Genomic DNA, 17,956 nt, shown 5'->3' with positions numbered 1-17,956 from the left:
TGGTCCATTTTACCTGCAGCCTTCCTCACCTCCAACACTGGTAACCCCCTGTAACTCTCCCTACGCAGGGCCGAGCCAAATGACAAGCTTAACAGTTAGCCCAGCCATACGGCACTTGGAGGGGCCTCTCTCTCCTCACGCATGTTGAATCACTGACGTGGACAGGACAAGCCACTTCTTTACCAGCTATCGCTTTTCACAACAGACATTCTGATTGATGACGGAGGGTCAGATCCTGGCGTAACTCCACAGGTTGACAGCCGCTGGAGATCTGGCTCAGTGCGTGGTCAATCCACACGTGAAAAGCTTAGCTTATGCCTGTCACCATAGCTGGTCATTTGGTTATAAGTGCAGAAAATATTCTCATTGCCCGGTTATGACTGTGCTGAGCGCTCCACAATGGGCTTAAGGAACCAAGTTAGAACATGGATTCATAGATCATGAGGCCAGGAGGGACCACTGAGATCATCTGGCCATAAGACCTCCCTGAATTAATTCCTGCTTGCTCTAAAACATGGGTGAGTGCGGGTGGATGGGGGTTTGCCCCTCCCCATGCGAGAAATCCATGCTGGGCCACTGTTAAACTCGTAGGGGTTGATCGTCATTTACATCAAGGGTTTTGCATCACTCAGACCGTGTAAAGGGGCCTTAAAATGCAGGTTAATTATATATGTGCTCATTTCAGGCTCCTTTGCACCACCAGAGCGGCAGAGAGGGACTTAGTGGCAACGAGGAGGCCTATTGCATGGGCTGGCGGTATGGCTGGTGGTGTCACTGTATCTCATTTGTATTTTTAGATAGGAGTTATACATATTTTGTTTTTCAAAGCTGTAAGCACGTTAACTGAGCTCATTGCCTGAGTCTGTGCGGTTTCCTACCTCACCCCACTGTAAGAGCAACAGCGCATTTCCCATGAAATGAAACTGGCTCTTTGAACAAAGCAGAACTCGTCGAAAGGCTGGTGCTGCACACTCTGTGTCACAGACGTCCCGGCCTACGTGACCTTTCAGCGCTGGCTCTCGCAGCCCAGCCTGGCCCCGCAGGACCCCCCCCGGGCTGTACAGCCTCTGTACACACACCAAACCTGCCGCTGGCTTAAAGCCGCAAGGGTTGCTATAGCTGCTGCCGCCCGTGATAATGATAACTTCTCTGTGATCCTGTATTCTGCTTCTGATATTAAACCCGCAGTTCCTTTCGGGTCATTCCTTGGCTGGTTGTGCTTTAGATCACGCCTGACAGCAGGCGGGGTCTATATTTCATATGATTATTCTCCATTACATTTGGGTCCCTTTACACAGTTCAGGCAGTGAATTAATCATGCCCACTTACGGGCCCCTTGACCCTACCAGGGCAGCGCTTAATTTGTAATGAAAGAGGTGCTGGGGATCAAGCAATTAGGTGCCGGGACTCAAGTAATTTTTTTACATTCATAACTGATGCAGCAAGCTCAGAGATGCCAGGGAGATGCACTGCCAGGCCTAGAGGAAACGGGGCTCAGCCTTGGCACAAATTAAGCCCTGATAAAGGGGCTTAGTGCAAATGAGAATCCGGACCCCCAGACTCATTGGAAGAGGCTCACGTTGTAATGCAGATAAGACCATAGAAATCATTAAGCTATATAAGCATAATGGCCCAGATCCTCAAAGGTATGTAGGCACTTAATGCCCATTGATTTCAATGGAAGTTAGGAGCTTAAATACTTTTGAGGATGTGGGTCAGTGCCTCCCCAGCATGGCCCCTGCCTACAGAAAGGACCTGTCATAACTTCCAATTGTACAGTGCTTTCAGGATTCCAAAGCCGTCTGGACTTGGGCTGTGGTCCTGCAAGCTGGTGAGCATCCTCCCCTCCTTTTGACCTCAGCACATCACAGCGGGGGCCTCAGCAGCCTATAGGACAAGGCCTTTTAACAGTCTATAGGAATTCTGTCGGCCACCAGCAAAACGGCTTGGAAGGTCGTACCTGGCTAAGAGCCCCCCAGCAACCCTGCACTGCAGCTCAGGACAGGAAGTGAAGATGCATCGTGTATCCAGTTGCAACAGCCACCTGAGTAGGCTGACGTATACCCACTCGGGAAGCTGGCCAAGGCACCGGAGAGAACTCTTCTCCACTTGCTGAAAGTGTACTGGGGACCATCTGCCGCTGTTCCAGACCCCAGTATTAAGTCTCATCGGACAGAGGGCCTCCTCCTGCTGCCTCGTGGGCGAAATGAGCTCAGGTTGAGGCCCTTCTTCATTCGTCTTTTTACTGGCACTTGTGACGTGCAGCAAGTTTAGTCCAGATATTAAATGAAATGTCCAGGGCCGGATTCTGCTGCCTGGGACACTGTGGTGAAGCTGGCACAACTCCAGGGACTGCCACACATTTACACGGGCACAAGTGAGAGCAGAACCTGGCCTGAAGGATTTGCAAAGTCTCCTCTCAGACACAATAAGCTGAGCTGCAGCATCTCACCCGCTGAAAAAGGCAACGGACGCTTTAGTGACGAGATTGATGTATCGTTTTAGTAAGTAGCATTATGAGAGCTTGAAAAGAGCTGGCTGGGATCCAAACAGGCACCCGTGCAGCCTCAGTGGCTAGGGAGAGCCCCTTTTATTGATTACCTGTTATTATTAGATGGCATGGCTTGTGGGCTTCTAAGGATCTGGCCCTTCAAGAAAAGCAGGAATCAGTGCAATAGCAGCACCAGTTCTCAGACAGAGAGCCTGACCTACCAGCTCTCTCTAGATCCCTCTTTGCCATTAATAATCTCAGCTGACATGCATGATGCATCGCCTGTCACTGCAAAACTGCAGCAGGTCCTCTTGCCCACGGATGTGATTCTGCAGGCTTTATGTTCAGATTGGGTGTCTCTCTAAAAGCTACACCACAGCGCAACCAGAAGTTACGGGCTTGAGGTTCTCTGGTCTATGACTCAGGAAGTCAGACAAGATGGTCACAATGGTTCCTTCTGACCTTCACATTTATCAGACTATGAATCTGAGGAACTCACTCTGCAGGGATTTGTTCCTAAATATGAGCCCTGGTTGAAAACTTTCCATCTAAACTATTTTTCCCCCCAAGGGAAAATTGGGTTTTCGACAAAACCCAAATCTTTGATTTTTTTTTGGTCTGAAGATTGAAAAGCCGGAAATAAAATCACGGTTTGGTTTGTAGCTGAAAATGTGTTATGGGTGAAAAAAATCCTTCAACAAAAAGTTAACATTTGCTGCTAAAAATTTTAGGAAAAATTAAACTTTTTTGCTTTTATCAAAATTTTCCATGAGGGAAAAAAGCCATTTTCCAACCAGTTCTTCAAAATATGCAAATCAACCGAAAAGTCACCTATATAATGATGGTCTTAGCTTAAACAATGAGATTTTCCTCTCAGGGGCTAAGGGGGATTTTCTGACATTTATATTCTAAACAGAGAAGAGGCGAGAAAAAAGGATACAGCCAGAAAGAGCTTTATTACAGGTTGGCTAACCCCACTGAGATCAGCAGAGAACAGTTTGTTCCAACGTGTGGATTCCCCTGCACTAGACAGTTTAAGATTTTACATGTTTCCCTCTGGCTGATGGCTGCATCGTGCGCCCGTCTCGATTCCGCGAATCGAAATCCAGATGAGCGTATAAGATTCCACCCTGTTTGGCGACATTTAATAAAATTAGCCACCTCTTTGTAAAATGAAATGATACAAGCGGAGACAGACTGGAACACGCAAGTGAGTGTAGCATCCATTGACCTTACTAAAAATTCCCTCCTGTCTCTTATTCTCCCGCTTTTCCTATAAATGGTGTGTGTTATGAAAATGGACAGTGCCATGTGACTTTAAGAACTCAGTGATAACATTTGGCTCTGCTCAGGCCTGATGTGCAGGTCACGGAAATAATGAAAACTCTCCGGTTCATTTCAGTTAGCTTTGGATCAGGTCTCAAGCACTTTTCAGTTGAGAATCTTAATGTTCTTTTCCAGTACTATCAATTATTATTATTTGTTTGTTAAGTGCCAGCAATATGCCCTGCACTGTATAAGACACAAAGGCTCAGATCTTCAAAGTATGTATGTGCCCAACTATGGGAGGGAGGCACCTAAATACCTTTGACAATCTGGGCCAAAGCGAAGACGAACTGCCCTGAAAGAGTGTACAGTCTGAAACAATAATAAATTAGATGTCCTAGTATCCATGTGAATTAGGCCTTCTTATCTCTTTTTGTATACTTGGGGAAACCGAGGCATGGAGCAGTTAAGTGATTTGCCGAATGGCCAAGTCTGTTAGTAGCCGGGCTGGAAACAACCCTTGTAGGCCGCTAATGCACTAAGGCGATTTACCCATTAGAAATACCTGAGAAAACACAATTAGACTGAGATCATTTGTAACGTGACGTACCTGGTTCTCCTGCGAAGCTGGAGGTGCTGAGCTCCTGGGCTGGAATCCTGGAACAGACAGACGGAGACAAGGGTAAAAGTTCCTCTTCCACAGTCACTCCCCCAGCTGTAGTTCACTGATGGTGCATCCGAGCTGTGGGTGCCCAGTGCACCACCATGATGGCACATGGAGAGGGGCTCATTTGAAAGGCTAGTGCTCTTTGCGAACTACAGACAAGCAGCCTGGGCCATGGGCATCGCTCCCTTTGTCATGGAGAACAAAGCCGTTCTTCCGACACAGGAAAGTCACATTCTGAGCTCAGTCTTGGTGCTCATGAGACTGACCGTGTGTCCGTGTAGCACATGGGGTAACACTTGTAATCCCCAGGAGGAGGGATGGAGTGGGACCGCTCTCTGCAGGAGAACGTTGGGGGTGGGCAGTGCTTATTACCTAGCCTGGAAGGGCAGAGGGTCCAGATGAGACTCAGAGACACCATCAACAGCATCAGGGCGCTCAGCACCGCCAGGGACACAATGGAAGGTAGGCAACTACTGGCGTGGGCTGTGGAGGTGGCTAAAAGAAAGACACAAAAGGCTTCCTTCAGCAGTCCTGCCTACACCCTTCCAAGAGGCAGTGTGGCCTAATGGATAGAGGACAGGGACTCAGGAAACCTGGGGTCTGCTCCCAGCTCTGCCATTGGCTTGCTGGGTGAGCGTGGACACATCACAGCTACTCTCTGTGCCTCAGTTTCCCAATCTATACAATGAGGCTAGTGATACTGACCTCCTTTGTAAAGTGCTTTGAGATCGACTGGTGCACTAGGTCAGAATTAGACATGTTCTGTGATCCTGTTCCCCATTTCACCACCTGTTTTATTCTCTAAAGAGTGAGGCTACAGGAGCCTTCAGCACCTTTCACCCTCTCCGTTGTTCCCTTTTCGTTAGGCCAGTGATTTTTCCTGTAATCAGAATCTTCTCTGCACCTCCTGCCATCTACAAAATCCTCCCTGTACGTCTCTCCATCATTTTGCATATCTCACTGGAAAACATCTCTCTTCTCAAATGCCTCTGAATTCCCCTTTACTCCTGGGAGTTATTATTATTTAACTCTTTACAGTGCTTTATATAGACAGTCTGGGAGAAAGCTGCCCTAGAAATCAGAGCTATGTTGTCTTGTGGTCCCTGTAACACCTCAATTTACTTTTCCCCAAATTCTCTGGAGAAATTCTAATGAAGCCATAGAATATTCCAAATTTCTGTAATGGAAAATCACATAGAAGCAGCTCTCATCTTGGTCACATGCATATTTTACATCTGAGTTTCCATTACCTTTAAATATCGTATCACTCACCTGCAGGATACCTGGTACTTTTCTTCACACTCTTGCCGGAAGAGTTGAATTTGACTTCACAGGTGAAATTCTTCCCACTGGTCCAGGTGTCCATGGGGACGCTGATGTGATTTATGAGGGTTAAAGATCCATCCTTTGCTTTCAATGAGCGTGTCAGCCCCTGTTCCTGCAGCTCCCCAGAAACACTCCAGGATACATGGACTGGACTGGACACTCCATGGATCACACAGGCCAGATTTGCTGTCCCAGTGACTTGACTGCCATGTGGAAATGGGACCAGAAGCATCACCCAGCTGGTGTTGGTAAAACTGTCTGAGCAGAAGGAGGTGGCGAATTCAGTGTGATAATCAGATGAGCTGCAGTCTGATTAAAGATGTTAATCTTTCACTAAGAGACAAGGTGGGTGAGGTAAAGTCTTGTATGGTACCAACTTTCTGTTGGTGAGAGAGACAAGCTTTCGAGCTTCCACAGAGCTCTTCTTCAGATCAGAGAAATATATTCAGAGTGTCATTTCCCAGACATGAAGAAGAGCTCTGTGGAAGCTCGAAAGCTCGTCTCTCTCAGCAACAGAAGTTGGTCCCAGAAAAGATATTACCTCACCCACCTTGTCTCTCTAATATCCTGGGACCAAGACAGCTACAACACCATGGCATACTATCATTCCCTATGACATTAATTCGAAGCAACAAATCTATTTTGAAGAAGAAAATGCGAAATCACCACGCCAGCACCAACTAGGATATAGAGCAATACGTAGCTGCACTACCTAGAAGGAAACATTTTGTGCAATTTTATGAATTTAATTGACTTTTTTTTTTTTTTTTTTACTGAAAATATTGTTTCATGCCATCATGGCTCTTAGGTTAGAAATATTCCCAACCTGGGTGCCTTGAACAGTCAGAGAGAAACGTCAGTAATTTATTTTCAGCACTTTCAAGTTTTAACATTTTTGGTTAAAACTTATTCGTTCTGCACCCAGAACATTTAATGTTTAGCTGATCTGTTTGGCTTGAAGCATGCTTTCTCTTTAGCCATTCAGCAATAGCTATGGTATCTTGTCACATTTTAATGGGAACATGAAATACGCTTTATCTATCAGTTGTTAGTCTCCTTAAACAAGCTATGGTTCCTTACCTCCAACAATCAGCATGGATCCATTCCCGAAAAGCAGGTAGCTGCTGTATCTATATGCACAGTAGTAAATGCCAGACTCAGTCTTTTGGACGTTGCTGATTTCCAGTGTCGAGCTGTGTGTCTCATGTTTGCAAGCAAATTTACTTACATTTTGATCATCCAAACAGCTCTTAATGCATGTGGGTGTCTCGCCTTCTCTTCTCAAATACCATAATATGCTACTTCCTCCCTCCAAGTTTTCTGTGGAAGAACAGAGGATCTTTGCGGTGTCACTAACTTCAACAAACTGGATCCGCTGAGTCTGGTACAGAAATAACTGCACTCCTAGCACTGGAGAAATAAAATATCATTATAGTCAGTGTCCGTCAGGTCTCCAACTGCCACAGACGGAATGGATAGCTCAGCACTAGAATTTACTTAATCTGATTATATTTATGCTCTGCAGCCTAAAGGCTAAAAAAGCTGCTCTAACATTTGTACAAATGAATGGAAATGCAATTAAAATCCAGGAAAAGTTTCCAAACATATCATAGATATTCAACACTGATGTCTTACTGAAGAGGCTGTTTTCTTAATTCCAAAATTTAATGCAGAAGTTTTACCTAAGGAAGATAAAATGAGGTATTTCGCAAAGATCATTTTAATAAAAGAGTCGGACAAAATCCTGACTCACTAGCCCCAAGGCTGATGCCCAGTGCACTGCTGCAGTGACGGGGTACAGTGTCCAGTGAGGAACGCCTCCGAGGAGGATGTGCTATTGTGATAAACACAAGATGGGTGGGTTTAAGAATCTACAGAGGCTACAGCATTTCTTGTAGAATTTGTCTGGATTCCAGCGGTGCAGGGGTGCACTATATGATTTGGAATAATTTTAAATATCCAGAACATGGATGTTCTATATAAACAAACCCACATGACTTCGGAGCACAAGTCTCATTGATTTTCAAAGGAAAATGCTCCGACATCACTTAGTTCTTTTGACAATCCCAACCTAAGTCTCTCCCCAGCTTTCCATGTGCAGGCTGCTGTTGCACCATACTTCTTGGTGCTACAATGCAGGGACGTAATGACCGTTTGGCATCTAGTCGTGGTGGACTTAAATTGTGCTTTAAATCACCAAACCGAAAGCTCTGACATGTTTGAGACATAAGACAATGAAGGATACAATGTTCAAAAGTAACTTAGGGCCAGATTTTCAAAGGTATTTAGGTGCCTATAAATGCAGACAGGTGCCCAGTGGGATTTTCAAACATGGCTAAGAGGGTTAGGTGCCTCACTCCTACTGAAGTCAATGGAAGTTAAGTTCCTCCCCCTGGATCTAGCAATAAACTGGATAAAAATGAGCTGAACGGGGCTGGTTCGAAAGCTGCGTCTGGCTGCACAAAGCAGGGAGAGAGAAGTAAAGTGCATCTGTCAATGTCCCTTCTGAAACAGCGGATAATAGAGGGCAACATGGGCTAGTGATTAGAGCGACTGGCTCAAAAAAGAACAGATTCCCTAGGTGACTTGACCACATCTCCTTAGACCACACCCCACTTCTGAGGCTGCTCTGGCTGGCTGCAGCTCCCCTGGATCGATCTGTCACAAACTCCTTCCAGGCAGCTCTCTAAAGCTGGGGACCATCGTCCTTGCTTCCTTCCCTTCTACCCTCCCCTGCCTTCCTCCCCCACATGGCTGGGGAGCGACCTGGGCTAAATCCTGCAGTCCCTGACTGAGGCAGTGTTAAGTGGAAGCAGGAGTTTGGCTGACGAAGGATGACTGGACTGGCCAAGATTCTGCCTGATTTCTAGCCCAAGGGCATTACTCACAATTACACAGCTTCCCCTTTGCACCAATGGAACAAGGAGTTTAGAGGAGCAGAAATTACACTCACACCCACTTCCAGGCCCCTGTGCGTTACCGTGGTGGAAAGGGGCTTAGTGCAAATGAGAATCCGGTCCCCAGGGTCGCTGTTAAGGGGCTGAATGTTGTCAGTGGTTGTACAAATAAGACCATGGAAATCATAACGCTATTCAAGCACAATGTCTCCCCAGCCCAGTTCCTGTAAGGGCCTGTTATAACTCTCCCAGTAACACTGATTGACAAGGGTACAAAGCACTATTTGCAATGTACAGTGCTTTAAGGAACTGAAGGTAGATGCTGAGCCTAACAGCAGCTGAGCACCCACCACTCCCCTTGACTTTGCTGAGTGTGGCAGCTGCCCAGCATGTCACAGCAGGTGCCTCAGCACCATGTAGGATTAGGCCCTTATGCTGTGTTACTCCTGGGGGAATTCTGCACCACTGCACAGTGCAGAATTTATGTCCCCCGCAGATTTCTTTGCTTCCCAGCAGAAAAATGACTTTCTGACAGGGAGGCAAAGGGAAGCCACAAAAGCAGTCATGCGACCCTTCCCAGCAGTATATTTTTGGGGGCCAGAGCAGCCAGCAGAGAGGTAAATCACTGTGGGGCAGGAGGCAGGACTGGGGAAGACCCGGCTGGTGATTCCTAGCCTGTATTGGGCTCAGCTACTAGTCCCAGCTATGCTCGGGAGGATGGGACTTCCTCTTCCCCTGCATGGAATCAGACCCACCCCCAGATTTATCCCCCAGCTGCAGGAAGCTCTGAAAAGTCCCCCCCTACCCCCCCGCTTCCTGCACCAATTGCTCCTCAGCTGCAGGGGGAGGGATCCCTGTATAGGGAGCTGCTCCCCCATCCACCCAACCCCCTCAGACCCTCCCACCAAGCCTCATCCCCCACACTCAGAACCGCCCCCTCACCAAGTCCCACTCCCCCTGCACCTGGACCACCCTGACAAGCCACCTGCACCCGATCCCCAGTCCACTGAGCCCCAACAAGCTGCACCTGGATCCCCTTCCCCACCTCACTGAGCCCCACTCCCCCAGCATCTGGACCCCCCACTGAGCCCCCACACCCAGACCCCCCCGATGAGCTCTATCCCCTCACAACCCAGACCCCCCCTCGTGAGCCCCAACCACCTTCACCTGGACCCCCCTGCAGAGTCCTATTACTGTTGCACCCAGAACCTCCCCAACGAGCCCCTATGTATCCAGATCCCCCCACTGCACTCGGATCCCCCACTGAGCCGCCCGCACCCAGAATGCCCCACACAGCCTCTGAACCCTCACCTGGATCCCCGCACCCTAAGCCCCTCCACACTTGGATCCTGCCATGCTGAGCCTGCCTGCCCACACCTGGTGCACCTGGCATGGATGGGCAGGGCCCTGGGGCGTTTCTGGGGCAGGCCTTGTCCTTGCACTGTGCGGGTGGAGCGGGGCAGCTGTTTGACAGCCCCACAGCAACACAGCACAGTGGCGTAGGGCAGGAAGTGAAACGGCGCAATGTAGCCAACTGCAGCTGCAGGAGCAATTTTACACTTTTAATGACCAGACTGGGGCAGAAAATGGATTTCCCACCCCACACAAATGTTCAAGAGATCGAAAAATGGTCCTGTCTCGAACTGAGATGAAAAGTCAAAATTTTCTTGAATAAAAAATCGTTTTTGGTTTGGGTGAAAGGACACATTTTGGTTTAGTATTTTGGGATGTTTCCTTTCTGTTTTGACCATATACAATTATGATCAACTGTACAATTTTGTTCAACTATAATTGCTTCAACTTCTACGCAAGATGTCGTCCTGAACTCGAGAACCGGAATTTTTCATTTTGCAATTCTGAAACTTTTCTTCTTGTAAAAAACGTCAAACTGACCCTTTTCCCTTGAGGGGGGGATAAAAATCTCCCTTTCAACAAGTGGGCATTTTCTGACAAAGAAATGTTTCCTCCGAAGACTCTTGACCAGCTCGAGTAATAACTCAAATGGGACGTTGGCCAAGGAACCAGAGCCAGCTACTCTTGTCTTGCTGAAAGCACCGTCAGGGACTGCAAGTCACTGTTCATTCCAGACTTCAATTTGAAGGCTCAGTGGAAATCTGGGCCTTCCTGCAGCCCCGTTCGGTTCAGTACGTAGGGAAACATGAGATCAGATTCTGGCCTTAGTCATTCATTTTTTATTAGCACTCTGATTCACAGAAATGTCAGGCTAGAAGGGACCTCAAAAAGTCATCAAGTCCCAGACCAAGTAAACCTAGACCATGCCTGACAGGTGCTTGTCCAGCCTGTTCTTAAAAACCTCCAATGATGGGGATTCCTCAACCTCCCTTGGACACCTGTTCCAGAGCTGAACTAACCTTGGAGTTAGCAAGATTTTCCTAATATCTCACCTAAATCTCCCTTGCTGCAGATTAAGCCCATAACTTTTTGTCCTTCTTCCAGTGGGCATGGAGAACAATTGATCACCGTCCTCTGTAAAACAGCCCTTACCATATGTGTGTGTAACAAGTCGCATGACACACATTTGTTGGGTCATCCTTCAAAAGAAACACAGATGCTAAGAGGGATAGAAAGGACCGGATTCTGCTCTCAGAGACACTGGTGTAAATCCGGGGTAACTCCACTGAGCTCCTCCAGGTTTACACTGCTGCAAACCAGAGCAGAATCTGGCCTAAAGGATTCAAGAGGGCACCTTTCTTATTACACAGTAAGCTGAGCTTGATGGATTGACCAGGTAAAAGAGGCAACACAAATATCACTAATTGCATTTCTATCACTTTTTAATGAGTGACAGTTTGAATGACAGCTTGAAGAACAACAAGTTGTGATGCAAACAGGCAGCGCGTGCAGGCTCAGGCACCAGGAGAGCGCCAGTCATTGATAACGTGTTGTTATCGTTAGATGGTGCAGAGGGGCGGGCAAAAGGGGATCTGTGGACCTTGCCCTAGGGGGAAAGAAGCAGACTCTAGAGCAGCGTTTCTCAACCTTTTGGATACCAGGGACCGCCTGGCTGCCTTCCTAAACTGTGTCAGGGAGATCTCAGGGACCGGCACTGGTCCACAGACAGGTCGTTGAGAAACACTGCTCCAGAGGAATCACTGGAGTAGCAGTTCCAGCCCTAGCCTGGGGAGAGATTCTCATCCCTCCCAGCTCCTGCATCCATCCTTCCCCTTCCCAATCCCATTGCATGACCATGTAACGTTACAGCTGAGAATCAGGGGAGCTGGGAGCTGTGGCGTATACAGGGGCTGCACATCCCCTCTGCAGGCTCCTGCCATCCGGCCTCACTTTTTGTGCAGGGAAGCTGCAGCCATTCAGCTGTGTCTGGGTCTCTGTGCAGATGAGGGGAGGGTGATGATGACAATTATTGTGTTACCATAGCACCATTGTGCTAGGCGCGGCACAGACACAGAACAAAGAGACCGTACCTGCCCCAAAGAGCTTCCAATCTAATACACAATCTACACCATGATGCCTTTATATCCCAAAAGGAGATTTCCCACCTGATGAGGCTGGACCCTGTGGGGATCTTCTGATCTTTTTATTCTAAACAGAGAAGTGGAGAAAATACAAAAAGAAAGGAGACGGAGACAAACAGAGCCTTCTTCCAGCTGCTACGTCCGATCAGCAGAGAACCAGCTATCAGTTCCCATGTGTGGATTCCCCTGCACTAGACAGTTCAGGCTTTTACATGTTTCCCTGTGGCCGATCGCTGCATCGTGCGCCCATTGCGATTCCGTGAATCAAAATCCAGATGAGCGTATAAGATTCCACCCTGTTTGGCGACAATTAGTAAAATGAGCCACCTCCTTGTAAAATGAAGGGATACAGGGTGAGACAGAACTGAACATCCAAGTGAGTTTAGTCTGATGAAAAATTCCCTCTCATCTCTGATTCTCCTGCTTGTCCTATAAACTGCGTGTTTTTAAAATGGAAACCATCACTGGATTCTGTCTTTAAGAACTCACCTGCTGAAAATATTTGGCCAGATCCAAACCCAATAGAAATGGACAGTCTCCTATTAAGGTCAGTAAGCTTTGGATCAGGCCCAGAGCACCTTTCACTGGAAAATCTTCATGTGCTTTACAAATATAATTTCTTATAGCTCTTTATCTTATAAGTGCCAAAAATATTCCAAGCTGCACACAAAAACCCTGTAAAGGGTACAGTCAGAACCAATAAAACATCAAACTTCCCATCATCCTTATGCAGTAAGCCTTGTTATCCACTCCTTACACATGGGGAAACAGAGGCACAGATCAGTAAGTGACTTGTCCACTATCCCACAGTAAGTTAGTAGCAAAGCTCACAGTACGACTCCGTTCTTCCTCCCTGCTACTCCAACAGCTAGACCTCACTTTCACCTCCTCCTTCCAGATCAATCAGCTTCGGTGCCAAACACATGAAGTTGATGGATTAGAAATGCCTGAGACAGACACATTGGTTTACACAGAGACAGTTTGCAAAGAGCCGTACCTGGTGCTCCTGTGAAGCTGGGGGTGCTGAGACCCTGGGCTGGAATCCTGGAACAAACAAAGACAACAGTCAAAGTTCCTCTTCCATGGTCACTCCCCCAGCTGTAGTTCATTGACTAATGGTGCATCCGAGCTGTGGGTGCGCAGGGCACCACCATGATGGCAAATGGAGCGAGGCTCCTCAGAAAGGCTAGTGCTCTTTGTGAGCTATACACAAGGTGCCAGGGCCAGGGGCAGCAGAAGCCTTTCTACATCGCTCCCTTTGTCACGGAGAACAAAGCCGTTCTCCCAACACAGGAAATTCAAGTTTCAGAAAACAAACATTCGGAGATCAGTGTGGCAGTTGTGAAGTTTGCAGCGTGTTCGTGTGTTGGACGGGACAGTTACAAGTGTGGGAGCCGGATTTCTCTCTGTGGGGGAGTGTCTGGACTGGGCTGTGTTTATTACCTAGCGTGGAAGGGCAGAGGGTCCAGACGAGGCTCAGAGACACCACCAGCAGCAGCAGACCAGCACCAGCCGCAAGGGGCACAATGTAAAGTGAGCACTCCCTGGCAGGGGCTGTGGAGGAAGCAAAAAAACCAGACACAAGTGCCTGACTTGAGCCAAGAGGGTCATGATGCCACCACATCCAGCTCTCCCCTCCTGGTCCCCATTTCACCACGGGCCTTAACCCCCGAGGAGTGAGGCTACAGGAGCCTTCAGCACCTTTCAGCCTCTGTGTTGCCCCCTTTCCCATAGGTGAATTCTATTTTCCTTGTAATCAGAATCTTCTTTGCACCTTCTGCCATCTACAGAATCCTCCCTGTAGGTCTCATAGACTCATAGATATTAAGGTCAGAAGGGACCATTATGATCTTCTAGTCTGACCTCCTGCACAATGCAGGCCACAGAATCTCACCCACCCACTCCTGCGAAAAACCTCTCACCTGTGTCTGAGCTATTTAAGTCCTCAAATCATGGTTTAAAGACTTCAAGGTGCAGAGAATCCTCCAGCAAGTGACCCGTGCCCCATGCTACAGAGGAAGGCGAAAACCCCCCAGGGCCTCTTCCAATCTGCCCTGGAGGAAAATTCCTTCCCGACCCCAAATATGGCGATCAGCTGAACCCTGAGCATGTGGGCAAGATTCACCAGCCAGATACCCAGGAAAGAATTCTCTGTAGTAACTCAGATCCCACCCCATCTAACATCCCATCACAGGCCATTGGGCATATTTACCATGAATAGTTAAAGATCAATTAATTGCCAAAATCATGTTATCCCATCATACCATCTCCTCCATAAACTTATCGAGTTTAATCTTTAAGCCAGATAGGTCTTTTGCCCCCACTGCTTCCCTTGGAAGGCTATCCCAGGACTTCACTCCTCTGATGGTTAGAAATCTTCGTCTAATTTCAAGTCTAAACTTCCTGATGGCCAGTTTTATCCATTTGTTCTTGTGTCCACATTGGTACTGAGCTTAAATAATTCCTCTCCCTCTCTGGTATTTATCCCTCTGATATATTTATAGAGAGCAATCACATCTCCCCTCAACCTTCTTTTGGTTAGGCTAAACAAGCTCCTTGCGTCTCCTTTCATAAGACAGGTTTTTCATTCCTCGGATCATCCTAAGGTGATGGATGATGGATGGATACATCCTTCTCTGTACCTGTTCCAGTTTGAATTCATCCTTCTTAAACATGGGAGACCAGAACTGCACACAGCATTCCAGATGAGGTCTCACCAGTGCCTTGTATAACGGTACTAACACCTCCTTATCGCTACTGGAAATACCTCGCCTGATGCATCCCAAGACCGCATGAGCTTTTTTCACAGCCATATCACATTGGCGGCTCACAGTCATCCTATGATCAACCAATACTCTGAGGTCCTTCTCCTCCTCCATTACTTCTAATTGATGTGTCCCCAGTTTATAACTAATATTCTTGTTATTAATCCCTAAATGCATGACCTTACACTTCTCACTATTAAATTTCATCCTATTACTATTACTCCAGTTTACAAGGTCATCCAGATCCAGTCTCTCTCTAAATTGGCAATACCTCCCAGCTTTGTATCATCCACAAACTTTATTAGCACACTCCCACTTTTTGTGCCGAGGTCAGTAACAAAAAGATTAAATAAGATTGGTCCCAAAACCGATCCCTGAGGAACTCCACTGGTAACCTCCCTCCAGCCTGACAGTTCACCTTTCAGTGTGACCCGCTGTAGTCTCCCTGTTAACCAATTCCTTATCCACCTTTCAATTTTCATATTGATCCCCATCTTTTCCAATTTAACTAATAATTCCCCATGTGGCACCGTATCAAACACCTTACTGAAATCTAGGTAAATTAGATCCACTGCGTTTCCTTTGTCTAAAAAATCTGTTACTTTCTCAAAGAAGGAGATCAGGTTGGTTTGGCACGATCTACCGTTTGTAAAACCATGTTGTATTTTGTCCCATTTACCATTGACTTCAATGTTCTTAACTACTTTCTCCTTCAAAATTTTTTCCAAGACCTTGCATACTACAGATGTCAAACTAACAGGCCTGTAGTTTCCCGGATCACCTTTTTTCCCCTTTCTTAAAAATAGGACCTACATTAACAATTCTCCAGTCATACGGTACAACCCCTGAGTTTACAGATTCATTAAAAATTCTTGCTAATGGGCTTGCAATTTCATGTGCCAATTCCTTTAATATTCTTGGATGAAGATTATCTGGGCCCCCCAATTTAGTCCCATTAAGCTGTTCGAGTTTCGCTTCTACCTCAGATATGGTAATATCTACCTCCAAATCCTCATTCCCATTTGTCATGCTACCATTATCCCTAAGATCCTCATTAGCCTTATTAAAGACTGAGGCAAAGTATTTGTTTAGATATTGGGCCATGCCTAGATTATCCTTAACCTCCACTCCATCCTCAGTGTTTAGCGGTCCCACTTCGTCTTTATTTGTTTTCCTCTTATTTGTTTTCTTTCGTCTCGCCTCACCTCATCGCCTTTCCATCACTTTGCATATCTCATTGGAAAACATCTCTCTTCTCAAATGCCTCTGAATTCCCCTTTACTCCTGGTATTTATTATTATTTAACTCTTTACAGTGCTTTATATGTACAATCTGGGTGAAAGCTGCCCTAGAGATCAGAGCTACTTTGTCTTGTGGTCCCTGTAATGTCTCAAGTTTCCTTTCCCAAAACTCCCTTGAGAAGTTTTAATTAAGATATAGAATATTCCAGCTTTCTGTGATGGAAAATTATGTTTCAGCCTCTCTGACTGGGGCAACTTTACACCTATTTTACATCAGAGTCTCAATTAGCCTCAAATATAATATCGCTTACTTGCAGAATATCTGGTACTTGTCTTCACACTGTTGCCAGAAGAGTTGAATTTGACTTCACAGGTGAAATTCTTCCCACTGGTCCAGGTGTCCATGGGGACGCTGATATGATTTATGAGCGTTAAAGATCCATCCTTTGCTTTCAATGAGCGCGTCAGCCCCTGTTCCTGCAGCTCCCCAGAAACACTCCAGGAAACATGGACTGGGCTGGACACTCCACGGATCACACAAGCCAGATTCGCTGTCCCAGTGTCTTGACTGCCATGTGGAAATGGGACCAGAAGCATCACCCAGCTGCTCTTGGTATAACTGTCTGAGCAGAAGGAGATGGCAAATTCAGTGTGATGATCAAATGAGCTGCAGTCTGATTAAAGGTATTAATCTTTCACTCAGAGAGACAAGGTGTGTGAGGCAAAAATCTTTCATTGGACCAACTTCTGTTGGTGAAAGACAAACTTTCAAGCTGCCACAGAGCTCTCCTTCAGGTCTGGGAAACGTATTCAGAGAGTCATTTTCCAGATCTGAAGAAGAGCTCTGTGTCAGCAAGGAAGCTCGTTCTCTCACCAACTGAAGTTGGTCCAATAAAAGCTATTACCTCACCCACCTTGTCTCTCTCATATCCTGGGACCAACACGGCTACAACAACATTGCGTATCTGTCACTAAGACATGAATTCAAAGGAACAAATCTATTGAAGGAGGAAATATTAAATCACCACACAACCCCTAACTAGGATAGAGTGCAATACATAGCTGCACTACCTACAAGGAAAATTGCAAACAATTTTATAAATTTTATAAACTTTTCATTAAATCAAAATATTGTTTCATGCACACATAACTCTCAGGTTAGCAATAGTCCAACCTGGGTGCCCTGAACAGTCACAGAGAAACTTCAATTTTGGCACTTTCAGGTTTTACACATATATTTTATAACTATAAATGTTGTTATATTCCTTCTATACCCAGAGCATTTAATGTTTAGCTGATCTGTCTGGCTGAAAGCATGCTTTCCTTTGAACCATTCAACAATAACTATGGTATCTTGTCACATTTTAATGGGAACATGAAATATGCTTTGGCAATCAGTTATTAGTCTCCTCAAACAAGCTATGGTTCCTTACCTCCAACGATCAGTGTGGATCCATTCCCGAAAATCAGGTAGCTGCTGTATTCAAATGCACAGTAGTAAATGCCAGATTCAGTCTTTTGGACGTTGCTGATTTCCAGTGTCGAGCTGTGTGTCTCATGTTTGCAAGCAAATTTACTTACATTTTGGTCATCCAAACAGCGCTTAATGCAGGTGGGTTTCTCACCTTCTCTTCTCAAATACCAAAACATGCTACTTCCTCCCTCCAAGTTTTCTGTGGAAGAACAGTGGATCTTTGCGGTGTCACTAACTTCAACAAACTGGATCCGCTGAGTCTGGTGCAGAAATAACTGCACTCCCAGCACTGGAGAAATAAAATATCATTATAGTCAGTTTCCGCCAGGTCTCCA

General features: G+C 46.4%; 1 protein-coding gene across 3 annotated transcripts in view; it reads right to left on the bottom strand.

The window, feature by feature from the left end:
• Positions 1-3,464: 3,464 nt before the first annotated feature.
• Positions 3,465-17,956, bottom strand: part of LOC114018599 (immunoglobulin kappa light chain-like) — a 68,237-nt gene continuing 53,745 nt past the window's right edge. The window contains exons 2-6 of one of the 3 annotated variants that reach the window (XM_043535042.1): positions 6,831-7,160; positions 5,697-6,008; positions 4,797-4,919; positions 4,368-4,414; positions 3,465-3,621 (exon numbers count right to left, since the gene is read on the bottom strand). In XM_043535042.1, the coding sequence (XP_043390977.1) occupies positions 3,526-3,621; positions 4,368-4,414; positions 4,797-4,919; positions 5,697-6,008; positions 6,831-7,160 (908 nt within the window). In that variant the 3' untranslated portion in view covers positions 3,465-3,525. Of the gene's footprint in view, positions 3,622-4,367; positions 4,415-4,796; positions 4,920-5,696; positions 6,009-6,830; positions 7,161-12,188; positions 12,438-13,138; positions 13,186-13,584; positions 13,696-16,458; positions 16,771-17,580; positions 17,911-17,956 lie in introns of those variants that run through there. The other 2 variants (XM_043535044.1, XM_037882590.2) reach the window with 2 other exon arrangements.

The sequence above is a fragment of the Chelonia mydas genome, chromosome 24 (genome assembly GCF_015237465.2).
Source record: "Chelonia mydas isolate rCheMyd1 chromosome 24, rCheMyd1.pri.v2, whole genome shotgun sequence".
Lineage (NCBI taxonomy): Eukaryota > Metazoa > Chordata > Testudines > Cheloniidae > Chelonia > Chelonia mydas.
This window is presented reverse-complemented; position numbering and strand designations above follow the sequence as displayed.